Source organism: Alligator mississippiensis, chromosome 6 (genome assembly GCF_030867095.1).
Source record: "Alligator mississippiensis isolate rAllMis1 chromosome 6, rAllMis1, whole genome shotgun sequence".
NCBI lineage: Eukaryota > Metazoa > Chordata > Crocodylia > Alligatoridae > Alligator > Alligator mississippiensis.
This window is the reverse complement of record NC_081829.1, coordinates 87,121,483-87,149,447: the sequence shown is the minus strand read 5'-3', so window position 1 is coordinate 87,149,447 and position 27,965 is coordinate 87,121,483. Positions and strand designations below refer to the sequence as shown.

Below are 27,965 nucleotides of genomic sequence, written 5' to 3'. Positions count from 1 at the left end.
TCTGTTGGTCTAATAAAAGGTATCACATCTACCCAAAGAACCTTGCCTGCCTATTGGTTAAGGTATACTCATAACTCTTTTGAATACAGTTTAACAACTGATCACTGCAAAGTAGTTTTGAGTCAATAGGCAGTCATTTTTCATATTGTGGAAGATCACTATCTGGCAGAAAGTACCAGAACAATCAGTTCTTCAATAAATATGAAATGTTGACTAAGATTTTAGTCAGCAGGGTTTTATTACTGTGGTGTGTGCTGCATCACTGGTTTTCTTTATAAAGTTTTTAGTTTCAGGACACGTTGTCTGTTTCTCTGGCCTTTTCTATTAATAAATGTTAATAAACATTAATGTGTCAAATTCCAGCTGAAAAAGTTGGGCGTGATGCCGCCGGAACAACTTTTGCCGATGAAATGCAATCGAATCTACCAGATAATATGGGCAAACAACGGAGATGCCATAAGCAGGCAGTATGCTGGAACAGCAGCTTTAAAGGTAACATGTCATGACCTCTGAATTTTTATTCAATATCATTTATTTTGTTGGTTTTAAATATGGACATCAAATCACTTTAATTTTTTTATTTGTCTTATGTCATTTATTTATATAGTGCTTGAGACTTCTGCCAATTGCCACTAGGCAGTTGGTTAAAAGCTGCTTGCATAAAACGAGACATTCTTGCTCAGGTTCAAGTTGGCAGGATTCTCTTCAGCTGACGGCATTGCTGGCTATCAATAACTTGATCTGTTCCTGTTAGGCTCTACATTTAAAGAGGAGAATAATGTAATACATTATTTAATACTGAATCTAAATCCTGCCTTTAACTATCCTCTTATATTTCATCAAAATGTCTGTAGTATTTCAAACATGTACTGGGGAGTTTGGGGAATCACTAGTTAACTTTCTAGTTGAGGTGATGAGAATCAACCAACTATTTTAACTAAAAGGAAAACTACTCTTTAATATTTGTTTTGCAGTGTTGTAATTTAAAGGTGATCTATGAAGACTTGCCTACCAAGGCTAGGCTTCAGGATTGTGAACCCCTCAAACTCCTGGCCCTTCTCTCCAATACATGCTGCTCCATGATCTTCCTTTCTTCTTTCCTTCCCTTCCTACCACACCCATTGTTTCTAAAGCATTCAGTCATTGGCAAACTTTTCCGGTGATCTCAGATCCTGATACTGGGGACCTGTACATTGTCTAGTGCAATCTTCTTCTGTCAAGCTTTTGTAATGGTAAGCTCCTCAGAGCAGGGATGGTCTCATTTCTTTCCGTCTCCTACAACACTTAAATTAATAATACTGCCAGGCAGGAGTAATTGTTGTTTTTCTTTTCATAGCCTTAGATTTTTGCATATTAAGCCCGTAAACAAGTTTTATGGTTCATTCTAAGTTTTCAGTTAATTTACACAAAGCTATTTATATTCAGTTAAACTGACAGTCAAGGTATTCAACTGGAAACCAACTTAATGACTCTTCTAATAGATGGAGTTTTTTTACATTCCAAACACTTATTTTTTCTTTAATGATCACTTAAATGAACTGGCATCTGTGGGGTGCAGTGGGATTTGCATATTCTCAGCATCTCTGCAAGTCCAGCATTATTTGTCAGGGCTTTTCATGCCAAGAAGTAAAAACTGTGAGACTGGAATCATTCCCTTTGCTCTAAGAATTCTTACCCCCCTTGCTTTAGGTTTGCCCTGGCCTTGTTGATCCCAGCTGGTTCTTAAATGCATGGTTGAAGGCAGCTATGTGGATGTAAATGACTGGCTTCAAGAAAGCAGCTTGTCTATTTGGGTGCCTGGCTTAGGTTAACAGAAACCAGAAGGTCCTGTGTCAACTTTCCACAAGCACCTGAAAAAAAAACTAAACCCGAATGAATCATGAGCTCCTGAAAAAAGTGGTGACTTTGATTTAAACTAAACTAAAGCAGAACAAGGCCTGAACAGCCTAAGTGACCTGTCTTAAGATGTATATACAAACGGTCAGCATTTTTTTTTTTTTTTTTTTTTTTTTTTTTTTTTTTTTTTACAACTTGAAATGTATAGTGTCACTTATGAACATGGTGCCCACAACATCCAAGTTTGATCTCGGGTATTTTTTCCTTTTAATGGATGTCCCAAAGAGTTTTCTGTATATGCAGAATAGTGACTTCATTCTCTGAAGCATCACTCAGTTTTGCAGTTCTAATGTTCAGAACACTAAAGCTTTTTGAAAAGAGCCAGGGCTGTATAAGTGCCACACATTTGGTTGATTAAATGTTCAAAGGAATGTTTTATGTAACAGGGTGACTTCACTAGGACAGGTGAAAGGAAGTTGGCAGGAGTAATGAAAGATGGAGTCAATTCTGCAAACAGATACTACTTGAATCGCTTCAGGGATGCTTACAGGCAAGCAGTTATAGGTAAGAGGATTTGTACAAATCTGTCTTCAGCTAAATTATTGAACACACTTTTTTTTATATATACTGTATGTTCATGGAAATCATCTTGTCATTGTTCCTGCACGTGACTTATGCTTTCAAAAAGTTAGCTAAGCAGGTGCTGTCAAATTACATATTGATTTATATCTTACTGTGTATTGAGGCAGATATCAACGTTGAGTATGGTGGGGCATAAATCCAGTTTATTACTTGTTTATAACCCCCTTTTTATCTCAAAGTAATGTACCTTGTGTTAAGCACTCTGCTTTAATCATTTAACAAATTCATACAATATAATCAATTAAACTAAACTATCCTAAATTATTTCTAGTAATTCAGGTATTTTAAGACACTTTTACAGTTACTCTTCTGAACACAATCTGCTGATTGAAAGTTCATTGCATAATATTTAGACTGTCCTACTTCTGATAGGTTTTGAGTAATCGGGCAAGACTTTAAATGTCGCTATGTAAAAAATTCTGTTTTGAAACGATGCTTATTCAGAGCAGTATGCTAAGTAATTTCTGTATGTATTGCACTTATCTTTGTCTGGTCCTTTTTTATCTTCTGTTCGCTGTCTAGATCTGATGCAAGGTAACCCCGTCACTGAAGACCTTTATTCCATATTTACAAAAGAGAAAGAACATGAAGCACTTCACAAGGAGAACCTGAGAAGTCATCAGGAATTGATCAGCCAGCTATTGCAAAGTTACATGAAACTACTCCTTCCAGATGATGAAAAATTCCATGGTGGATGGGCACTTATTGATTGTGACCCAAGGTGTGTTGAATAAGGTTACAGTTGATTGACTTCTTTGTTGGCCATCTGCCACTCGAGTTGTTCACAATTACAGACCTATTATATTACTAAAATGTATTTGTGGCATTGAGAGTAGATTACATTATGTTCCAAACATGATACAAATGAAGAGTAGTATAGAATGTGACCATGTCCTTGAAGCAATTAATTGCTTTAGAATGTGATTTGTACTGAAAAAAACAAAAGGGGGTTGATGTGGTCAAGATCTGTTAAATGCATATACTTAACACGCCTTAAAATTGGATTTGTGGTAAAATTAATTATGGGAACAATCACCTGTCATGGAGCAAATGCTGTAAATATCTCAGGCTTTTAAGGGTGTCGGGCACTATGGAGAGGATTCTCTATCCTCTTTCAGATAGAGGAGAATGGATTTGTCTGAATTTTGTACTATAATGGAGCCATGTGTAATAACACATTTGAATGAATGCGAGAAAAAGAAAACTCTTATACCCTCTTGCCAAACCCAAGCATCCTGTGCTTTAAGGTGGGAGTTTAATACTGTTTCGTCACAAGATTCATAATCCCAACCAACAATTTTGCTTAAGCAGATTTGGCCTGGTGTAGATTCAGTTTGTGTATGCAGTTTGAATAGCACAAGTTTTAATAAGGCGTATTGACAGTGTGTTGGCTTGCCTTTATAGTTTTAAAAATATATAGAAATTATAGATCTATTTCAACACAGAAGTAATGCCATAATTAAAACAACCAAACTAAGTTAAATTACTTTTTTTTTTTTTTCTTCAATCATGTCAGAGTTGTGCTTAGTTGTGATGGTCCAGTAATATGTAAGAGGCTAGTATTTTTGTGGGTAATATATCTTTTATTTGACCAAGCATCTGGTTGGGATAGATAAGTTTATGAATGAATGCAGGGCAGTCTTCAGGCCACCTACATTTGAAAGTTTATCAAATTCGATCTCAGCCAGGCAGTTGGTTCCATTAGAGAGAACTCACAAAAACCCTTACTTTTTAATAAAAACCCCACATTTTTGACACACCAGCAAGATGTATTTTTTTTGTAGCAACTGTAGCTGTATTGTAAAAAGAAAAAACTTGTACATCTGTTTTCTCCTCCTTTCCTTTAGTCTCATTGATGCTACCCACAAGGATGTGGATGTTCTGTTGCTGCTTTCAAATTCTGCCTACTATGTGGCCTAGTGAGTCATTAATTATATTTTCTTTAATTTTTCATGTGCTGTATGTTTATTAATAAACATATCCAATTTATATGAAGAGTTGTCATACTCTTACAGCTTATCCTTGCATGGTAAGTGGTTTTTAGCTGTGAGTAAATAGATACAACTTTGGACACTTGACTTTGTTTTGCTTCCCTCCTCTGTCTAGTTATGATGATGAAGTTGACAAAGTAAATCAGTATCAAAGATTAAGCCTTGAGGCATTGGAGAAAATTGAAATAGGTAAGACTAAAAAGTCATTGTACTGCATTCCATACTATCCCTGTCTACTGCTTGGTCTAGTGGTTATTTGTACTTGTTGCTAAACCATGCTATGAATACCGTGGGCAGGGGGAGTGTTGTGGGGCAGCAGGAAACCCAAGGCAGTAGTGGTGGGGGATGTGGGAAGGGAAGTGGGGAGCAGCCAGCAGGGGGTGATAAGTGTGGGCAGGCGATGGGGGCAATTTGCTTGATATCTCCTCACCACCTTACCTGTTCTCCAGCTTTGGTAGTCTGAGATCACATTTCAAATGCCTTTAATGCTTTCAACAGCCATGTTTTCCACCTTTCTGTGTCCAGTTAGCTCACACAATGCTGCTCAGTATAGGGAGCCTTTTGATACGTTTTTGGAGCCTTATTGGAACCAATTTAATAATCAGCTTTTGTGAAATTATTGCAGCAGTTAAATATCTGAATCAAATCAAAGTGTGATCCATGATCAGTCACATCCACTTAAAAAAAAGTTTCCAAAATGTCATCGTCTGTCATCATTTAGACAGGTCTAGTCAATAGATGTCTCTTTTTGTAGAGGTTAAGTGGATGTGTATTCTCTGGTATCCTTTATTTTGCAATCTGATGATGAATTGCAATACAGTGTTTGTGACTATGTTTTCTTTCCTCTCTCAGAGATTTTAACAGTTGAAAGAGCTTCTTTCCATTTTAAAGGAGAATGCTGCTAGAATTCAGCTCTTTCAGACTGGCAGAAACACCTTTTTAAGAGTACTTGCTGGGTAGTGTTAATCATCAGGCATGTCAAGAATTAAGTTTTATAGAGATGAAGATCTGTTTTGAACTCTACATATAGTATTACCAACTCATCACTATTATTTGTTTGCTTTCTGAAGTTCCTAGGTGGCAATTTGGGCCTCTAGAATAAAACTGCAAGTAGCAGCTAAATGAGCATCTTAGTTGGCTACTCCTAAGTGTTGTGATTATCTGCAGGATGGAGTCTCGTGCATTTGCAGAGGATGTCACTGGTATAAATGTAGCTGTTGTCTCAGCTAAGCCAATAAAAACACTTCAAATATCGCAAAAGATCTTTCTTTTTGTGGTTCTCCAGAGAATAAATTAGTGGACTTTTATAGCAGGATCAATGTAGTCCCCTGGACTTAACAGAAATCCTGTATTCGGCTTTCATTTATCACTTCAACTTCAATGTAGAGGCAGACTACAACATGAAGAAAATATATTATTTTTGTATTAATGGCCCAAACAACAGAGACTCAATCAAGACAGATAGGTGGCAACTGGTATCCTCCCAGAGAAAGAGCTGGAGGGCCAAGCCATTGATACAAAATAATATATTTTCTTCATGTTGTAGTCTGCCTCTACATTGAAGTTGAAGTGATAAATGAAAGCCAAATACAGGATTTCTGTTAAGTCCAGGGGACGACATCCATCCTGCTATAAAGTCCACTGATTTATTCTCTGGGGAACCACAAAAAGAAAGATCTTTTGCAATATTTGGAGTGTTTTCCTTGGTTTAGCTGAGACAACAGATGCATTTAGGTCAGTGGTATCCTCTGCCAAAAACTCTAGATTCCATCCTGCAGATAATCACAACACTTAGGAATAGACAACTAAGATGTGCATTTAGCTGCTACTTGCAGTTTTATTCTAGAGGCCCAGGTTGCCACCCAGAAACTTCAAAAAGCAAACAGACACACATACAGCAACTGCCATGAGCATACATAGGAGGCTGCGTGTACAGAACTAGGGAACATATGCAGAAAATGGTGTGTTTTTTCATTTTTATACCAAGTGAAGGTTATTGCTGACAGTGTTGCAATAGTTGTTCTGTTAACTCATGAAAAAAATGAGCCTTACCTTCCTAAAATGTGGAGGCTTGGCTTCTCTTTCAGGTCCTGAACCTACTCTTTTTGGAAAACCCAAGTTCTCTTGCATGAGGTTGCACTACAGATACAAAGAAACAAGTGGCTATTTTCATACCCTCCGAGCTGTCATGCGCAACCCTGAAGAAGATGGAAAAGGTACAAAATGTTTGTATTGTTTTCAGTGTGCTAATACAATGATGCTTAACCATGGTTTTGGAGCTTTTTATTAAAAAAAGGTGATTTTCATTATGGCCCCATTCTAGATATGGAAAGAGAGAGCATATCTGAAAGAGACTGACTGGATAGTTACTCAGCTGTTCACTTCTTCAGTGAAAGATGTGTTAATTCACATTTGGTTAGCTTTAAAATAGTGTATTTCTTTCTAGTATCTGGATAGATTGAGTTCTATTGATGGTTGGGGCAGGATGCATTTAAACAAGGTCACAGTGGCTGACAGGTATGGATATAAGTCCGTGTAATTTGTGACTAAAATGCTTGGTACTGTATTTGTTTAACCTAGTTAATAAAACACTTAACAGCAGAAAGTCTTGCTTCCTAGCAGTAACCTTGCATTGTATGTTAACAACAATTATAATAAGTCCTATCAGCATTTGATTTGATCCATACCATTTTCCCCAGACGTTGAGCCAACAGTGATTTCTATCTGAATGCAGAGAGCATGAGGCCCTGGGGAGGGAGGAGGCTGATCTACATCAACTGTAGCCTTTACTTGGACTCTTAAAGTTGTGATTTGCTAAGGGTTAAAAAGGAGGTCATTTAATTTGCTTTAATTAAGTGACAAAGAGCCTCTAAAATTAGACTTGCTAGAATATGGGATTTTAAAAGTTTGTTTAGGAGACTCTGACAGGCTGCTAATTGGATTTCAGACACCCTTCAGTGCATTGCAGAGATGCTGCGAATCACGAAGCAAGCCATGGGATTAGATGTGCCCATTATTGAGAAGAAGCTAGAGAGGTGAGTGTGGGTTTGTTTTTTTTTTTGGTTTTTTTGCGACATGAATCCCCAAACCACTTATTTAAATAAATTCTTTCTTAGCGGCAGGAAGACAAGTGTGCCAAGGGTTACTCACAGCAACGGTATACTGTTTTACCTCCTCCATCAGTTCTGTGTAGCTTTCAAAACCTGTTTTTTCTCTCTCTCTAAAGGTATACCAATGAAAAGTAGTTCAAGATGGCAACTGCTTCTCTGTTAAGGCCCCTACAGATCTTATATTTTTTGCAGAACAAGAAGTAGGGGTCATAAAATAAAATCAGTAGGTAGTAAGTTTAGAAATAACCAAAGGACGTTCTTTTTCACAAAGCACATAATTAAAACATGGAACCTCATTGCCACCAGATGCTGTGGAGGCTGACAATTTGGCCAGGTTCAAAAAGCGATTGGACAGATTCTTGGAGGAAAAGTGCATCAGTAGCTATTGAGTGTGGGAGTTTGGGGTACAACCTCTGAATCACAACTTCTTAAATGCTGCAGGCTGGAAGTGGGCTGCTTTTAAAAAGATAGGAACCCATCTTGAAGCTGGTGCTATGCTGCCATCTTAATGACCAAAGTTAAATACAATGCTGTACCGTCTTATTTTGTGACAGTAGCATGTGCGAAGTTGCTTTAATATAATGCTTGCCCATCAGTGCTATAGTAGGAAGCCACAACCTGTGAAATGAGATGCTCTTAGTTCTCTGCCCCAGGGGCAAGCAGCCTTTTCGGCTGTGGGCTGGAATGACCCACCCCAGGTTGGAGATGGGCAGGTGCTCGGTGCCACTGCTAGTCTCCCTGGCTGCACAGGGAGAGTGTCCATCGCTGGCATTTGTCCTATGGCAGCATGAGCAGATGCCCTTCTGCTGAATACCGCTGAAGCCACATGTTTGTAGGTCTGATCCAAAGGTTTCATGGGCTGGATCCGGCCCATAGGCCATAGGCTGCTGACCTCTGCTTTACTTTATGGCTTGAAACAAGAAAATACTAGATTGGAACTGCTGCATATGTGGTAGGAGTATTTCTTAGTTCACCTCATCAGATAGATTGGACATTGCCTGAGCTGGGGTGAGGGAGTCACTGATTTCAAGAGACCTCAAACCAACCAAAATGGGAGACACCTTAAAGTGATGTGCTGAAGTATGCTAAGGATATGTCTACATGGCACAACACTGGACCATTCAGGGATACCTGAGTTTGCTTTGAATGACTTGGCTTGAATAATGGAAGCAGTGAAACCATGTTAGCATGGTCTGTCTGGGCTGATCAGCCTTGCTGAGAAACGGGGTTTATTAACATATGTGCAGTGGTGTGCTAGTGCAGTTAGATGCAAAGTAGCTTAAGTATATCTGCCCAGAGCTGTATTGTGCCATGTCATTAGGCTTAGCAAGAGCATTCGGTGTCAGTGCTTATTCTAATTGTCTGTGATTCTTGGGGTATCGCCTTCAAGACCAGTGTTTTCATCTGGCACTTTGAAGCGAAACAGTGAAGAGCAATACACTGTAAAAACCATTGCCCCATTAGGTATTCTGTATGAAAGTCCTGGGAGGCCGCTGCCATCTGACAAAACCTTCAGAAATCTTCTCTGGGAAGGTGTCTGCCGAGTCTGGCTTCACATACATACTAGTGTACAGATGGAGAAACTGCTTCCAAATGCAGCTCAAGCATGAAGAAGCAGGTTGAACAGAAGGCTTAAGCAGAAGAGAACGTTAAAAATGATATTGGGGGAAATGGAATGGACACTTTTACAATCAATTTTTATACTACTTCAGGATCAGTAACTTTTTGTTTGCACTGTTCATCCTTTGAACGATCAAGGGGCTGTCCTTGGGTCGTGTGTCATATTTGATGCTATCTACTGGAAAGTTGATACTTCCAAGCTCCGCACATGAAGACAGTCTGAAGATGCATATATACTCTGCATATGTAGCATGTTATTTTCTTTTATATCTGAAGAAACCATCAAGACAAAAATTCTAGTTTCAAGGATGTGTGCCTTGTTTGAATGGAAATATATTTATTTCACACTGCTTTAATAAGCAAGAATAGCTACCAGTGTTGTACTAAAAAATGGCCAAATTTTAACAAGATAAAAGATGACAAAATGAAGCTGTTTAAGAAGGTGAATTTTAAATGTACTTTCAGAGTGCCTTTGTGCCTGAAAACAAACTTAAGACAACTCAGCAGAAAGGCAACCTACAGAAACCAAATAATGAAGTTGTCATGTCTCTACATTATCTCTAGCGTGTGGCTGTTACTGGCTCCAGGTCATTGTTCCTTTTGCTTGCTACCTAGGACAAATGTAGTTGTGACATTAGAGAAATATGTTGATATTGGCTCAGCCTAAAAGAAGGTGGCAGTGTGGCATCAAGTGTATTATTTTTGTGAGTTAATCAGTATTTCTGTTTGGGGACTATTAACCTTGCAGACTATCCAGAACTGTTCATGGTTAACTGCAAAGAAATGAGGTTTTATAGAATGAAACCTAACATTTTAAAAGAACAAATTGGGAAATTAAAGACTACTCTTATAGCAAATATAGCTCTCCTTTTTACAGTTCTTTTGGAAGCCATGCAGTTAATTCTTTCTGTGCCTTAAAAGTTATAGCAAAACTACAGCCTTATTAAACAAGGCTTACAAAAACCCAAACAAACCAAAAACAAAGGGACACCTGAAAAGTTAAAAGAACTGAATAATTGGACTTGGGGACACATGAGGTCAGGGGATAAGCTCATAAGAGTCCCTTTGATTAGGAGTAGAGGAAAAGAGAAGATAGAAATGTTTGCAAGAGGACAAATCTTGCCTATTGGAGAAGGCATATTGATCGCTTAAAGTATCAGGATGATGGATTTCATAGTACTGATACTTGGTGATTTAATAGTCTAAACAAATTAGATGGGGATTTTGTCTTGCTTTTTTGAAAGCAGAAAGATTAAAATGCTGTATCATCAGTTGTTGTCGTAGCTGAAAATGTAGCTGTGCTACATTACAGCTCAGATGGCAGAAACGTTTGTAAATAGCACCCCACGGGAGGGGCGAGACTGCAGGTGGAGACTTACTCCATCAAATCAAACTTTTAAATATCCAAGTGTTGGATTTATTAACTGTACCCTGCATTTGGGCTATCATTTTGTCACAAAATAGATGTTGATAGGTGAAGAGGGGGTTGGATTGCCAAAAATGTATTAAGTGTTCTTGAACTCTTTTTGTTATATTCAAGGGACTATTACGCTGGAAGAAAGCATGAGGTTTCATATCAGCTGCTCACAGATGGTACTTCATTAAGAATTTCTTCAGAAAGGTTAGAGACTGAGTATAGCGATGTAAATACTTTAGAAAAGTGCAGTGCTTAGCAAGGTCAGAATTCAGGTTCACTTGAGTAGAGACGATTTGCATGTAGTAGGTTGCAGGGTATTTGTATTTGGCTAAGAAGTTATAAATGTCAAAAAGTGAAAACAACCTAAATGAGTAAAGCTAACATCCTTTTTTGTGGGGATGGAGATGAACAAATATTTCTTGTAACTTCCATGTTTTTTCCGCAGTCTGTTACCCCAGTATCTTTATTCCCCAGGTAAATGCTTGAAGCATGCTTGTTTTTGAGGCCTCATTAGTTGTATAATAGGGGTGTGCGAAATGGGCTGTATTAGATTTGGATTTGGTTTTGGCCAGAATCGGGGACAACGATTCGATTTGTTGATTCAGATCACTATCCCCGATTTGATTCAGCTGAATCCGAATCTGAAGATTTGACGCCGATTGGGAGGAACAGCGATTCAACCGTGGACAGAGTTTTAAATATATTTTTTCTACATACCTTGAGGTACCAGACACAGCTTGTGAATGCTGCGATGCTGGAGCGGATGGAGCGTCCCGCAGGACCACAGAGGGGGTCTCCCATGTGCTTGGTGGTGAACCCAGAAATGGACCTGAAGTACTTCCAGGTCTGCTGGGGAGTGTGCTGGGGGCCCCCCGCCCCATGTTCCCTGTTTTGGTGATTGGCCATGGGAGGACCCCAGGTGCCAACCCAGACAGGAGGCACCAGTTGCTAAGCCGGGGGGGGGTGGGGGGGTGGCTGCATGCTTCCCGGAGGACCAGGAAGTGCTTCTGGTCCACTTCCAGGTCTGCTGCTGAGCGCACTGGCGAGCCCCCTGCGCTCTTGTGGGTCGCTCCATTACAGTGTTGACGAGTGCCTGCTACCTTGAGGTATGTAGATAAAACATTTAAAGCTGTCTCTCTCTGAATCGATTCAGAGGGTTCCAGTGTGATTTCGAGAGATTAAAGGGTCTCCTGATCTGATTTGGAGATTTGGCCATGGAATTGGGCCGAATTGAATCGGGGACCGAAGCTTCACACAGCTCTATTGTATAATGAAACACTAATCTTCACCACTTGTGTTTTTACCAGTTTCTCAACTTCCCACGTAACTTTCAGACTTAATCAACTTTAGTAGGAGGGGTTGAAAAGCTACTTGCCTCATAGACAGGTTACTCAATAACTGTTCACTACAGGGTTTCTTTATACTTTCCTCTGAAACACTGGGCAGATAAGATACTGGACTTGGTTGATCTGTAGCTCTGATCAGTATCAAAACTGCTATGCTTTCATGGAGAAGGAAGGTAAATGGGTCATACTGTTTCAGGTAGAGATCAGCCTGAGGTCAGAGAACATACTGCTTATATGGACTTCTGGAGTGGTGGGTATTGGTCTCTAAGTTTTTATTCATCATGTTAGGAAGTTGCATTTTGCTAAGTGTGATGGGGCAACACAGGAGGAAACTAACATAAGCAATTGCTTGTGTACTGGACAGACAGGAAGAAAAGGTTTTCCTAGACCAACTCTTAGGCTGTTTCTAAGCTTCGGTATGCTGTAATCATAGATAGTTAAAAATTATCTGATAACTTGGCTTCAAATAAAACCAGACAGACAATGAAAGTTTTGAGGCAGTATAGAAAATAATTTCAGGATCCAAAAAGTCAGTATTTCTCTGTGGTAGGGAGTGTATTACATTACTGTATCATAATTTAACCAAAACTATTGGTCTCTGAAGTAAATGTTTGCTGTTTAATATTAGCAGAAAAACAGTTGCCACAACATTAGTTCTGTTCTGGTTTAATTTGGTTATGTCATCAAGCAATCAAAAATCACCTTTCATAATGGTTCTACACATTGTTTCATTTGCTTGTATTTGCATTTAATAAGTTCAAACAGCACACGTGGATGTGATGTGCTTCCAAATCGCAATAATTTACACCTGCTTGATTAAGTGCACGGTAGAAGAAATGATCTTCTCTTTAATTTTGCAGGAAGAGCAGTAAACCTCATGAAGACATCATTGGTATTAGATCCCAAAACAGAGGATCTCTGGCCCAAGGCAAGAATTACTTAATGAGCAAGTTTTCATCTCTTAATCAGAAAGTGAAACAAACCAAGTCCAATGTAAATATTGGAAATCTTCGGAAGTTAGGAAACTTTACCAAGCCTGAAATGAAAGTCAACTTCCTAAAACCAAACTTGAAAGTTAGTCTTTGGAAATCAGACAGTAGCCTTGAAACTTTGGAAAATCCAGTGACAGATCCTAAACTCCGCGTTGAATCAGATATCGAGATATCATCAGATAACGACTCGTTCCACTCCGATGACTTCCTTACAAATTCCAAGTCTGATGACGACCAGCAGTTCTCTGACTCTTTAGAGAATGTAGGGCAGACAGACTATGTTCTGCCCAGCTGTGGTATTATTGCTTCAGCACCTCGGTTAGGCAGTCGGTCTCAGTCTATAAGTAGCACTGATGTGAGCATTAGCATTCACATTCCTTCTGAAATCCACGTCACCCGAGAGAGCAGGCCTGGATGTGAAGACAGACCTACACCTTCTGACAGTATGGAGGTGGAGTTCTCTAAACCCATCGATGTGTATTGCCACAGATTTGTACAAGATGCTCAAAACCAGGTGACAGAAGCTTCAGAGGTAGAGAGCGGCTCTCGACAACCCCACCAAGAAGCAGATCAAAGCAGCAATAATGCTTCCAAGGAAGCAGAAACACAGCCGGAAACAAACAGACACACCCCTTCCAGGCCATCTCAACTGGATGGGCTGTTTTCCGAGTCAGGCTCTCAACTCTTGGCTGTTGAGGAGACTTACTCCAATAAATCTCATAAGAGCCCAGGATCTGCATGCAGCATTCTTGAAACGGGACTTAACACAACTCCTTCTCCAGCAGACAGTAGCAGCAGTAGAGCCGTGTCTCCCTTTGCTAAAATCCGCAGCTCTATGGTCCAAGTCGCTAGTATTACGCAGGCTGGATTGACCCAAGGGATAAATTTTGCAGTGGCAAAGGTGCAGAAAAGCCCTGCAGAACCAGTGGGTGGAAATGAAGTACAACCAAATGAACTGAAAGAAATGTTTACACAATGCCAGACACGAATAATTCAGATTTAGTTTTGAACTTGGGAAGTACACTTGTGGCTTGTATATGATAAACAGGAATTCACATCAGAAGCCCCCTTTTTAACTGCCACTGAATATTGGGATCAAAAATACCAATTATGTTTACAGGAGGTAGGGGGTGTGTGTATGTGTGTGTGTATGATGCCAGTTGAATTGGTTCTGAGCAGGTTTCAGAATTTCCTTGGGCTGCTGAGCTGATAGAAAGGCAAACGATACTTAACAGGTAGCCTCGACACTGGGATTCGACAAGCACGCTGTTCATTTAAATCTATTGCACAGTTACCTTCTTGGGACAGTTTTGTAGGTGTTCTGATGTATGTGGAATATTTGTATCAAAGGGGCTGGTACTGCACGTGTTACCTTACCTACCCTGCACTGCACCAGCAAAATAATTTACTGACATGACTTTTAGTCTATTTATTTTTAGATTAGGTTTTTTTGTTACCATTTGATGTTCTAGACACAGTCACCAAGAAAGGGTGTCTCTACAGTGGGAATCAATTAATTTCATACATTTAGGGGAATAGTTAGGAATTTAGACTCTCCTCTCACCCCCTTTCCTTTTCCATCCCAGTTAAAGGATAAAACATCTTAGAGACATAATATCAAAGATCCTGCAAGGCAACTTCTTAGGGTTTGTAGACTTTTATTGTTAAAAGCCAGTGGGAGTTAATGTCCTTTTAATTATCTTGCTGGTGTTAAAAGTATGTTGTTTCTCCTTTTGAACTAGTTCCTTACTCTGTAACCTTAGTTCCTGACCTATGTAACAGGATAAAACAAACCAAGTCCTAATATATCCAGAAATTACTGCCCATTGGTTCAGTCACGTCACGGTGACATTTGATTAGATATTCTAACTGCAGCCTGGACACAGGCACCAAGCGATTAAGCCAGCAGAACAGAACATGTATTCATTCACGAAACCGTACTGCTGATTTTAAGATCAGTGTATACAGTGTGTGTGTCAAAAATGGTTCCTTTTCAATTCAAACCAATTCAGCCGTTGTGATATTTGCAGGGATAAGGCTGAGGTCATGGAACAGGATAGCAATATATATATATATATATGTACGTGTGAGGATGTCTTCAGGTTATTTAATTTTCCCAGAATTGGCCTTGCCATGCTGTTGTAGGACATCTATATAAAAGATCGTATAAAGCAGGATCTTGCTATACTGTGGTTCATAACTATAACCACCACCGTTATAAGAGCCAGTGCCTCTTGTGTTTTCGTACCTGTACTGTAGATAGACTGCACGTGGTGTTCTAAGAAATTAGCAAGTGTCATAATGGTTTTACAGTGTCTTAGAACCTCTCTAGTGTAATTGAAGTGATTATCAACTAAACCTGATCGTCTGTCTGAAACTTTGATAAACTGTTTCAATCTTGTTATTTATTTTACTAAAGTAATGTGGCTTCTATTTTTTTTTTTTTCTGGAGTGTGTCTATATAAATTTGTGACCTATATTAAAAATAAAATACCATTGTATTTTAATGTGAGGGATGTACATGAGAAATATTTTAATAAAAAAAAAAATCTGAATCCAAGGCGGCCTTCCGGTCCCTCATGTGAAAAGGAAGGACAAGGGAACTTCACTTCTCTTAAGAAAACTATTTGGGTCCCCACCTGGCCCAAAGTCAAGGAACATAAAGGTAAGGGTTTTGTTGTTGCTGTTTTTTAATTCTGCTCTTTGCCCCTCTCCCCCTAACTACTCTTTGCTGCAGCAAATGCTTTGGATCTCAAAAATATTCAGAAAGACATTTTAGAAAAAATTCGTCTACTAACATGATAAATTCAGTCTCCTTGAAATTTTACTTTGAAAAGTAAAATTTTCAAAGTAAAAAATCTGCCTTTTCTGGAGGATAAACGTTAGCCAGACCAAATTATTTTGGCTCCATGACAGCATTACTGTATTAAGTTTTTGGGTCCTTATTAAATGGGTCAAACTAAATGATCCAATGGGCTCTTCTGGCCTTGAAATCTGTGAATTGCTGCTTTGCTCTGCCTGTCCAGGTCCTGTATTTCCCTGAAGCATTTGAATAAATGACTGTCACTAAAACCAAAGCAAGACCCAATGGAAAATGATGTCAGGATGTTCCCGCCATGCGCTTGGTACATAGGATGAAGAGGAAGTAACATTAATACAGTGATGTACATTTGATGAATTGTTTGTTTGCAGTTTTCAGACTGTTTAGTTTAACTTCCTTGGGAAAGGGACATTTGTTTTCTGTTTGTAGAGCCTGTTGTAATATATCGCTATCTACAACTTTTTCAAAAAGTAATTTGGGGAAATGGGAGAGTTCCCAGAAAAACCCCACCTGCTTTTACTTGTTAAGAGTTTTGGCAGCTTCATGTCTCCAACTTTTCGTGATGGAAGAGCATTAGGCACTTGTCTTTGTAATTAAAAAAACCAAAACAGACCCACCTGTTCCAACTCTCATGTTGAGGCTTTCACTTACCACAGCGATGACTGCCTGTCTGCTTCTGAGGCCAGTAATATGCCCATTTACTTCTAATCCAGTTACCATTGTGAATAAAAAGGCACAGACTGTAAATCTTCCACACATCTCTGGTCACTTTTATGAATTTCAGTTCATCCATGTGAAATTAAGTTTTTGTAATGAGAATCTAACTGAAGTGGGTTTGAGTAGCTGCTGCACCAACTTGCTAAAGAGGATTTTATATTGAATCCTGTTTTTTCAGTTATCATGGAAGATGGCACTAATGGAGTATGTGTATGTGTACTGTTTGCTTTAAACACTTCATCAGTGGGAGAATAAAGGCTGATGGTTGCAAGTCACAAATAACAGTGGGGCTAGTTCACATGGAATTGGTGATATATGATTTGGAACTATGGGCATCTATACGCACACTTTTGTGTCCTGCGATGCACTGGAGATCGACTGCTTCGGAGCGGACTCGATTAATCGAGTCTGCTCCGCACGTGAGCTGAGGTGAACTGCGTTGTGCTGCGTGTGGTTGTGTAAGTGGTGAAATACGTATTGGTGTGCAGCAAATGGCGGTGGTGCGCTTTTGAACTAGAGCACCTCCAACGTGTGTTAGTTCAAAAGCACGCTGGTGTGCATTTTGTCACTTACACAATTGCAAGCTTCACAGCGCCCAGCGCTACACTGCTTACATGTGTAAAAATGCCCTGTTAGTTTCTGCTGGACTGAGCTGGAACTTCCATCTGTTTTATTCTTGTAGCTACATTTAGAACAATGCTACTATGTGCTTTAGTACACTTATCTGGAGCAGAAAGAGGTTGCTGCTCAGTAACACTTCCACTTTAGAAGGTATCTTACAATACAGTTAACTAAAGCACAGGGATCCTGGTTTTCTCTATTTAAAAATCACAAATTCTCTGATTTACACCTGCCCCCCCAAATCTGTAATTAAAATGAAGTGTCACTATATATATTATAGTGATTCAGGCACTGGTAGGCTTTCAGATTTGCTTTTTACAATTTTAATGCAATTTGAAAGCCTACCAGTACCTGAATCACTATGATAAAACACATTTTAAATACCTAAACATTTTGGCATTGAGTTTGGGGGTTTTTATCATGGAAAACCAGAGCTCTCCCTGTCTCCTTTGCTCACCAGGACATGGGTCCAGCTGCAGCTGTCCTCCCCCACTGCTTTGTGGCACCCTGCCAAGCTGTGCTACAGGACAGCTGCTGGGTGGGTGTCAGGCAGGGCAGCTCTGCCATGAGCCCCCAGAGGCTCTGATCACTGCTACAGCCAGGGCATTTAATTATTTTTTAAGCACAGGGAGGCTGGGCAGGGCAGCCATGGAATGTGTGCAGAGCTGGAACTTGAACTGTCAGCCTGCCTTAACCTTCACTTCTCTCCTTTAAAGGAGAAAATCCAGGTTTTACCATGTTTTGCTGTTATGAATGGAAAATCCGGATCCCTGCTAATGAGCTTTAAATGTGTTGATACAGCACCCTTGGCATAAGCTTTGCACTTCCTTCCTGGAAAAGCCTGCAATCTATGCACCTCTGGAAAATGAAAGCTCTTTGTCCTAAAAATTCCTTTTAACATTTCACTTGTTTCCATGAAAGAAAAAGTCAAGTTCTTCATCTACTAAGCTCTGCCTGTAGTTCTCCAGTAATCAAGCTTAATTTACACAGTCTAAGGAACTGAGTTTACACAATGTTTTCTGTATTAAACCTTTAATATCAAACAATTTGCTCATTGTTACCAATTCTTAATTACAAAACAAGCTCCAAAAAGGTTCATAAAATCAGTAAGTTAGGTATTAACTTACTGAACACCATATAAACTAAGCGTGTTCAGGCTTCAAGGGTAAGAAGTGAGTGTCCATAATTTTTGGTATAAATTATCTACAAAAAAAACGTGTATAAACAGTATCCCAATCTGATTGCTGCCTCAACCTAGGATTAGACAAACATTTCATAGTCACATAAGCAAAATAGTAGTAAGGAATTAAAGTTCATTGCCATTGACACATTTTTGTTGCTGGAGCCTGGCTTTACGTAATGCCTCGAGTTGCTTTGCTCTTAACCACCTCTCTCTTGACAGTGTCGTCTGCCCAGCGCTGAGAGAGAGAAATCTAGGAAAGCAAGAACAGCTGAGTTAAACATAAGAAGTTATATAAACACCTGCCTTTTTTTTTTTTTTGGCAAAGCTTCAAAGAAGAAACAATGCAGCAGGAAGTTACAGAACCAAACAGCTGTCAGCAGTGATATCTCAACTATGTCCTCCAGTTGTCCATGCTTCACAAAACCTTCTTGAGCTTAAAACTAGCACAAGGTTGAGGAAGGCATTTTTGCAAATCCTTCCACAGCCATATTTCAGCTTTCCAGTTAAGTGCTGGAACAAACCAGGGCATCTGTTTAGATGGATATGTGGCTATGAAATGGTATCTCTTATGCAGCCAGGACAATATTCTTGAAGGAATGCATGTCCTCTACAGGTGCCAAGACTTGGACAAGTGGCAGACAGAGAGTAACATTAATAGGAAACTAAGACCTATTAGGGTTTCAGTCACCAAAAAATAATGGTGCTCACCTTGCTATAAGCAGAGTTCGATGAAGATCGTCAGCTGTTATGCTCTCAGGGTCATTCTTGCGCATTTCTACAAAGTCTTCCTCAACTGCCTAGATAAATTCAATTCGTTAAGTAATTTGGGTTTACAAATGGTGATAATCAAGTCCCTGCTCAAGGCAGAATCACTTTTTTTCAAAAGCACCCCAACAAAGTGTTACTTTAACCTGCTCTTCAATGCTTCCAAGGATGGAGATTCTACAACCCCTCTGGACCGCTTGTTTCAAAGCTCCCTTGTAGTGGGAGAGTTTTTCTTATTCTCCAACTAAAATTTCCCTTGCTGCAATTAAGTCCATTGCTCCTTCTCCTGCTGCCACAGAATATAGGGTATTGCCATATCAGTCCATATCAGATCGGCACCGATAAAAGGAAAATTGACATGACTGGCAACTGGCTCTCTTTGGCCAGTGTAGCTGATAATGTCACCGATAAATGCCATGTGCATGTGTGCACTTGCAGCATGCTCACGGCCAGGAATACAGCCCAGCAGCTTGGAGAGCAGCATCTGGCCGATAAATCTGGGGAGGGGAAAGGGGAGTGGAGGATCCACCATAACTCCTGGGTCCTTTTTGGCAGTACTGCAGCCTAGCCAGCTGCTCTGCAGTCCCTATTTGTGCATATGATTTTTTTCTACCTCAAGTGCAGACCTTTGCACTTTGAATTTCATTCCATTACTTCTGAACCATTTATCCAGTTTGTCAAGGCTATTCTAAACCCTAATCCTATGTATCAGAGGGTCTGCAATTCCACCTTAAATATCTGTAAATATTTGTATAGTTCTAGGCAGAGATTGGCCCTATTTTCTAAGCTACTCAGCTGCTTGTGTCCAAAGCAGAGAAACTGAGGCAAGTCCCCCTGCTTCACTACCAAGTGTCTTGATATCAAGCGTCTGTCTAATCTTTCAAATAGTGAAAAGTTTTAAAATGAACCAATTTACAGGCTGGTGCCTTTGCTAAGGGTGCTCTGAGGACAAGCAGTTCTTGCCCTAGGTTGGTTTCTGCCCTTGACAAGAAGTGCTCCCTGTAGCTCTCACAGGAGTCTAAACAGTTTGAGGTAAGCAGTTACAGATAAAGTAAAACTTCAGCTCCACCAGCCTTTACAGTCTGCCATACCTTGGTCACTTCGTCAGATATGCTATAATCCAGCAGCCTCAACAAGCTTAGATAGATGCGGAATTTGTTCAATACAGATGGCAGCACTGCTGTAAGGAGGCTGTTCATATACTCCTCCATATTTGGTGGAATTATTTGTGGTTGTAGGTGGACCTGGCAATCTGACTGAAGAAACAAAAAAAAAAGGGGTAAATATCATCTCTAGTCACATCTGTCCCATTCCAGCAAGACTCACATAAGACTTTTGTGCAACAGTGGAGGTTTTTTGATAATACAGTTCTGGAAGAGTTTGCTGTTTAGCACGAACAAAAATATTTCCCTTGTGAAATAAGTGAATGAAAGCTTCACTTTTTATTTTTGTTTTAGAATCCCTTCTTGGTCAACCCTGGACAGGAATTCTCATAAGTTGATCGGCAACGGAGCAAAGGCTCATGTAAAGGAGGACAAAAATTAATACCTTGGAAGACTCGTTCAAACATCAAAGGAACCGTGCATTCGCATAACCTAACGTGTTAATGTAGGCCACTCTACATGTGTTTTCTTTTTTTCTTTAACAGGGATACAAGATCTGTTTCTCCTTGCACTATCTAGCATCTCAAACAGTAAGGGAAAATTGTACTGGAATAACACTTCTATGGTGTTTCTATATCTGCAGATTTTTTCCATTATTGGTAACAGCTAGAACAAAGCACTTAAAGACATCTTGCTGCCACTCCTACAGTGGGGAAAAGTCAGTTTCTCTAATGGAGAGAAGTCATTCTCTGGGTTTTCCTTTGGCTGAATAACTCTAGACAGGGTATAGGCACTAGGTACAACTCTTCTAGGTGTACTTGCTAGAAGGTAGTAACAAGCGTCACCAACCTGCCCATCCCTCTCGCAATAGCAAAATTGTTTCCTTGATTTCACATGTTCCTGGAATGGCGCACACTGTATTCATTAAGTGGCTATCAACTAATTACACTGTCTCCCTCCCAATTCAAGAAAACCCTGCCATACCGGTAGGAATGATCTGCCCTCTGAAGTGATAAGTACGTTAATATTGCATGGGAATTCCATCTGGTGGTAACTGAAGTCATAATCCACTTTCTGCCAAGTTATCAGGTTACCCAGTGCTGTCACATTATGTACACCTAGAAAAGCAAGAACAGATTCACTAACATCTGGATTCAAAGAATTGCCAAAATTGAAATTCTTTTCCAATCTGGTTTTAATGAACAGGTCAGCAGAAACTTCCTCTGCAAGCTTCCTGGTACTTGGTCACAGTGCCATTAGAAACAGTCAAGGTAGTAAAGGTAATTAAGAGCCTTTGAATGATGTTGGGCCTAAAAGGTGACCTGCCCTAACACGGGTGGTAGCACTTTGAGAAAACATTGGAAGATAAACGGAGGCATGAACACATACACAAGTTACCTGCTAGAGGGAAAGGATAATGGTATGTGGATTGGAGAGCTTTTGAGTTATATTTCCATTTTAAGGGAATACTGCTGGCACAATTCCAAACTGCCATATCTAACATTTTGTATATGCCACTTATAAGAAATACTCTAGAAGCCCAGAAAAGCTTTAGTTGCATAAGGCTTAGAGAATAATACTTTTCTGTGAACCTCAATTCTCAAAGTAACATCCCAGGACTGTGTACTATGGGGCGGGCCTGTCCAGAACCTCTGGGAAAGAGATGCCACTGCCAATAGCACAAAGTTCCAGTTTCTACATGACAGATGCTTGATTTTAAGGTTGATGTTTTAACATACAAAAGTAGCCAAACCTCCACAATGCACCAGGAATGAGTGGATGTGGATACACTTCTCAACCCTGAAGTGGAGATCTGCTCAGTTTTGGGGCCCACTGATAGGTGGGGGAAAGTTTGCATTCAGTTAACCATGCTGGCCCAGTTCTATAAACAGGTCCCCTGTTGAGATTACTTGGTGGGCTTAGATTTGTTAAATTCTTTCCAGTATGCAAGAATATGACCTAGCTAGAAGGAAGAGGTTTTGTGCGTGGGGAGACATGGCAGGATTTGCAGGACATGCATTTTACTCTCACCAAGTCTGGAATCCTATAGCTCACTGTATGTTGTGCTAGCACTAAACAACTGAGCCGATTAAAAACTTTTAGCAGTCCGATTCATTCTCTGCAGCTTGATCTATATCTGAAATAGCTGAGCTATACTCAAAGTAGGCATCTCTGATACCAATGCTATATAAATTGGTGATGTTGCTTTTATATTAAATTAGAGTAAAAACTCCCGAATGTTTTTGCCAGATTGGTTACTCTGCTCCGCTCAATCTCCCTACTTCTACTGCAGAGTACAGAATAAAAAAAGTACGCTACAAATGTGAAGTACAATTGTTACTGTTCCTTTGACTTTGGGAAACTCTGAAAGACTCTGTGGCTTCAAGGATGGGTAATAGGACTGAATCTTTCTCCTGTCAGTCACTGGTGACATTCTACTCTTGCAAAACAGCTGTTTAACTTTTAATACTGTTTAGCAATATCCTGTGATATTAGGAAGAACGTAGTCAATACTCCTTTACTGTTCCTAATACCCGTGTAAAAACAGCTTTTATAGAATGAGGCTTAGTTACCACACTAGAAATGGTGTTCAATTATCATGACTTGTGCTGCATGAAAATTTAATATTGCAGAGCTTATGTGGAAAGAACTGGTATTTTAGACCCAATTCTAGACAACAATTACCATCTCATGAAGATGCCACCGCAAATGCTTCATGGAGGAGTGGACATGGAGACCACTGTTGTCTCAGCCTTGAGTGGAGGCCAGTCTGTCTTTTGTGCCCATTGATAGTGTGGGAAAGCTTGTATGGAACTGACCATAGAGTCCCAATTTTGTAAACTATGTACTTAATCATACAAGGCATTCAGACCTCACTGAAATTTGTTTATCAAAAAATAACTTCTTCTATTTTGAGAGCAGTCCCATCTACCTCTTCTTTCCTCCATTCCCATTTTAGAATAACAAAACACCACTCATTTACCTTTGAGCAGACCTTAAAGTTAATTACTTGAAGTTGCATAAAAGGTTCGGGAGGCTCTTCAATAACAGTGCAGAACAGCAGAGAATGCCCAGAGCCATCTAGATCAGTGTTTCTCAACCCATGGGTCATGACCCAAAAGCAGGCCACAAGAATACATGAAAGGGTCATGAACAAACTTTTAAAATTTGTTGATCCATTTCTAAAGTGGATTCTCCTTTAAAGGAGAAAAACATGGGAACCTGTGGCTTTCCCTTGCAGGCTTGCAGAGCTCCAGTCTGCAAGGGGCTGCTTAGGGCCTCCCCTGCCCCCACATCCAGCCCCTGCTCCACACACAGGGGGGCTAGGGCAAGGAGCACTGGGTTGGGACTGGCCATCAATATTTACAAATGGGTCCCGGTACAAAATAAGAACCACTGGTTTAGATTATCTCACAGAACAGTGTAAGATAGGCGTAACAGCCAACAAATTCATTTATACATTTTGAAATTGCAGAATGGCTCTAAAAAAAATGTAATGAACCAGGAAAAGATAACTAACCATTAAAACTAGAAACTGTAACACCTCATTTTGAAGAAAATCTGTTGAAACAGCAAAGTCCAACTGATAAATATTAGATTTGTCTTAAGTAATAACTCCTACTGCCATCAAATTACAGAAGCTGTATGTACTTAATTCATCAGGTGGTGGTTAACTACCTACCCCCCAAAAATTTAAAAAAAAGGCAGGCAGGCAGGCAGACTGTACTTTTGGGACTCTTTGCCCCTTCCTCATAGTTCTCATTCGTAAATCAAGTCTGACAGACGGCAGATCTAGTTAGAGTATGTATTCAATTTGCTTTATTGCAAATATAAGTGCAAGAAAGACAGCAAAAAATCCAGGAGATCTTTACTAGTTATAACAGGGGACAAATGTTGCACTGGCAGGAAGATGGAGAAGGCCCATTCTCCAGTTTTAGTCCACCTCTCACTTCTATGATGCTTAATATTTAAAAAGATTTCCCGTCTGTCTGAAATATGGCTTGTATTTTACAGATAAAGCATTTCAGAAGGCTTTGTCATAAGTACATGACAAGATTTCTATAATGGATTATTTGTGCATTCAATACCAGTTTAAATGCAGCCAGTTCCAGAGTTTGAACTGTTTTGAAAGGGTTTCCCCCCATCCCACAGTACTTAAAATACTTTTAAAAATCGTATTGTAGTTTCACGAAAGTTGGCCAGCAGACTCTGAAGCATGTGAACGATGTTTAAAACGATCTTTCATAAACTTTGTTTAGACACAACATCAATCTGAAATACATATATGGCCACTTCTGTGTAATTTCAAATTTCAGTCTATATTAATCTGTCATTTAGTTTCAGTGGTTTAAACAACTGCAATGTTATATCCTAGTGTTAATACTTAAACATGGAGAGCTGTCTTTAATGGGTAAGTAATAGTTCTCAGTAGTATTATGTAGGATACAGAATCAGAACAGACAGGACTATTTAAATTCAAACACTTCAGGACGTATAGGACTATCCCTGACATGCTATGCTGGATAAGATGCTTTTTTATTTGACTATAATCAATTACTTTCACTCCCCCCAAATCTATATTCCAATTTAGTACTGGTCCCCTTGGATTTGTAAATTAAGGTTTCATTTCACTTCACTTTTGAGAGAGACATTCGCAATCCAATCGCATGTCCTTTCCCTAAACCTGGAGGGGAAGAGAAAAGTGTATAAGCTACCCTCATCTTGTATCCCAGCTACCTCTTGCCCAATATAACAAACTTCCTCAAAAGGGAAGTTAGAGAAGATTATTTCAAAGTCCAGCCGTACTCATTGTGCATCCAGAGCCTGTTCAATTATCTCAAGTAAAGTTGTAATACAAATAACTGTGTTGGGGATCTCATGCCACCACTCCATTCGTTTGTTCCATGCAGAACTGAAAAGGGGAGCTCCACCTGCAGGCTCAGTCAGTCTTTTCTGCTGAGTACCAAGAAAGCTAAGTGTTCAGGGGAGTTCTGCAGTACACGCATTAGTGAACTAACACTATACCAAGAATTACCAACTCATTTCACACTGGTCACTCACCCAGAGGGTGAAAGAATTCGTAACACTTTACCTCAGGACAAGTTTTACAGCACAGTGATGGAGACGAGGAACAACTCACCTGTTGTGTCAAGCTGTCCTTGCTCAAGCGAAGTCTCATCTATCACAAGAGAAGTATTGCTGGCCAGCTGCAATACTCCACTGACTAAGCGATTAGCTGTGTAGTCCTTGTGTGGGATAAATCGTGAGTGGTTCATGTTTTCTATGGTCATCTGCAGACGATAGGACTGCCAAGAGAAATGGAAGTTAGATGCTAAATAGGCAAATTCTCTTCTCCACCAGCCTTGTAGATATCCGTATCACATATGAGATTACTGCAAAATTGCCAAGAAAAGAAACAATACTATCTACATACAATCATGAGTTTCACAGATGTTAAACAGGAAAAAAATATTCCAGGAAAACAATTATGGTGAGCATGTGCGTTTTACAACTCTGGATATGGGTGGCTTAAAGTACTGCAATTTCTTACGCACTATGGTCGCCAAGCACATTGCTTGTTTTTGGAAGAATGCTTTCCAGAAATTTGTGGTGAATCAGTAAGTATAGGAAAGTGAAATGATCTGGATGCACAAACATTCAAGGAAATTATACTGGGAAGCAAATCACTGCATAATTAGAAATCCATTAAAGCATGTCAATGCCATTCTTACTGCTGGAACAAGCTGCTGGATAATACGGTATATGTGCTCTGTGAAGATGCTATTTCTTGGACAGCCGCTCAAGTTGACTGTGAATTTTCCCAGAGGAAGCACATCTCTTCTCGCATAGCTAGACCAAAAATAAGACAGACTCAGTGAACATCTGTCCAACAGAGTATTTGAACATATTATCAATCACTTCAAGAGTGCCCTGTAGCATCTCTGGCATCTGAGCATATGCCCCATCTCCACAAACTCTAGAGACAGCGTATTCAAAGGGCTCTCTAATTTGATTTAACTGGCTCTACTCCCACTTATTACAGGTTAGAGTAAACTAAAGTTTGTGGTGAACTCGTACTGTTAAGTGTCACAATATCAGGTACTGTACTAAATTAGTATTAAAGTACTATTTTTAGACTTTATACAAAAGCAAATGCAGCAATTTGCATTTTTCCAAATATCAGTTTTTAATTGGTGTAGAACCTTTTGCCTTCACTATTTTTGGTTTCAATTTATCTGACAGATGCAGAGACACTGTAACTAGAAGCCTTCTAGTATAAAAACCAGAAGGACATTATTTCAGTGGGCCTTGGACACCTACTCTAATCTTCAGGAAACATTCTGCTTGGCACCAATCACCAACAAGCCTAAAGACTAGAACTGCACCGACATATTCATTGCATATTGGATTGGCACCAATAAAAGGATAAGTAACATTATTGGCTATCGGCTTTTTTTGGTCAGTGTAGTTGATAATGTTCACTGATAAATATAATACGCCTTTTGGCCAGGGCCCCTGGATGTTGCATGTGTGTGTGCACGCAGCCACATACATGCACATGGCCAGGAATGCAGTTGGACACTGCGGAAAGCAGCATCCTGCAGGTAAGTCTGTGTAGGGGAAGGAACATGGTGGGGGAAGGAGGATGCAGATCAAGGTCCCCACGGTGAGGGAGGGGGCTCTGCCCAGCCAGGGTGGTGAATAGGACCCGAGGCCAGGGCGGGTCACTTGTTCAGGGGGCACGGAGGGGAATGGATGGCTCCCCACCACTGAATGCACCTCCCGGGGAAGGCATGGAGGGACATGTGTAACCCCCAGATTGGTGTGCAGGGTGGCTGTGGGCTGAGGGCTCTACTCTTCTGTCTTTTCCTTGGCAGCCCCATGCTGGTTGTGTGTCCTCTGGGACAAAGGCAGCAGGGTAGAGAGCCCCGAGCCCACAGCAAGCAATCCACATCTGCCCTTGCCCTGCTTGGCTTGGCTCCGGTTAAAAATGGTGTCGGTGGCACTTGAACTAAAGTTCATTCAACAAGTTTTAGTTCAAGCACTGCCACCATTTTTAAGTGCTGGGATGCTGATCCTCTGGACGAGCTGCTCATGGCTCCATTCCACTTCCCACCCCGGCCCCGGGTCCCATTCAGTGTGGGCAGCACCCCCAGCACCAGTCCCTGCCCCACTCCAGCCCTCACCAGGGGGCCTTGATTTGCCCTCCCCACAACATCCCGCCCGACCATGCCCCTTCCCTTCCACAGATTTATCTGCAAGGAGCTGCCATCTGGCTGCATTCCTGTAAACCGGTTATCAGCAGGGATCTGGGTTTTCTGTTTCCCTTGGAAAAACAGAGTAAAATGTGGATTTCCCCCTTTACCAGATTACCAGAGGAAATTGTGGATTTCTCAATTTATCAGAGAAACCCATGGATTCTGCAGTTTTGCGGCAAGCTCTCTGCAGGCTTGCAGAGTTCCAGGAAGGGAGAGGGAGGGGCGCCAAGGCAGGGGGCACCATGTGCATGCACATGCCTCTGGCAGGGTTGTAGGGGGGTCTTCCATTTTAATCACAGATTTTGAGGGTTTTATCAGAGAATTTGCAGTTTTTTAATCCAGGAAAATCAGGATCCCTGGTTATCAATTGGTATTGGCAGATGTAGCTAGTTAATAATAGACTATCGGTACTGGCCAAGAAAATCTTTATCTGTACATCCCCACTAAAGGCCTTTGACACTCTAGCTTATAGTAACCAGAAACGATCAATCAATCAGTTAAATCATTAAATACAATTGGTACTTCATTAACAAAGTCAGTCA

At 40.3% G+C, this 27,965-nt stretch overlaps 2 protein-coding genes across 4 annotated transcripts in view; one reads left to right on the top strand and one right to left on the bottom strand.

Annotated features, from left to right (window-relative positions):
* Nucleotides 1-16,527, top strand: part of INPP5F (inositol polyphosphate-5-phosphatase F) — a 93,776-nt gene extending 77,249 nt beyond the window's left edge. The window contains exons 13-21 of one of the 2 annotated variants that reach the window (XM_059730073.1): nucleotides 364-492; nucleotides 2,283-2,400; nucleotides 3,001-3,199; nucleotides 4,326-4,397; nucleotides 4,585-4,658; nucleotides 6,557-6,685; nucleotides 7,417-7,504; nucleotides 10,740-10,820; nucleotides 12,823-16,527. In XM_059730073.1, the coding sequence (XP_059586056.1) occupies nucleotides 364-492; nucleotides 2,283-2,400; nucleotides 3,001-3,199; nucleotides 4,326-4,397; nucleotides 4,585-4,658; nucleotides 6,557-6,685; nucleotides 7,417-7,504; nucleotides 10,740-10,820; nucleotides 12,823-13,957 (2,025 nt within the window). In that variant the 3' untranslated portion in view covers nucleotides 13,958-16,527. The remainder of the gene's footprint in view (nucleotides 1-363; nucleotides 493-2,282; nucleotides 2,401-3,000; nucleotides 3,200-4,325; nucleotides 4,398-4,584; nucleotides 4,659-6,556; nucleotides 6,686-7,416; nucleotides 7,505-10,739; nucleotides 10,821-12,822) is intronic. The other variant, XM_059730074.1, reaches the window with a different exon arrangement.
* A 1,601-nt stretch (nucleotides 16,528-18,128) lies between these two features.
* Nucleotides 18,129-27,965, bottom strand: part of MCMBP (minichromosome maintenance complex binding protein) — a 32,118-nt gene continuing 22,281 nt past the window's right edge. For both annotated transcript variants that reach the window (XM_006267218.4, XM_019485908.2), the window contains 6 exons: nucleotides 25,897-26,014; nucleotides 25,305-25,470; nucleotides 21,149-21,282; nucleotides 20,153-20,317; nucleotides 19,005-19,093; nucleotides 18,129-18,546 (listed from right to left, as the gene is read on the bottom strand). In XM_006267218.4, the coding sequence (XP_006267280.2) occupies nucleotides 18,420-18,546; nucleotides 19,005-19,093; nucleotides 20,153-20,317; nucleotides 21,149-21,282; nucleotides 25,305-25,470; nucleotides 25,897-26,014 (799 nt within the window). In that variant the 3' untranslated portion in view covers nucleotides 18,129-18,419. The remainder of the gene's footprint in view (nucleotides 18,547-19,004; nucleotides 19,094-20,152; nucleotides 20,318-21,148; nucleotides 21,283-25,304; nucleotides 25,471-25,896; nucleotides 26,015-27,965) is intronic.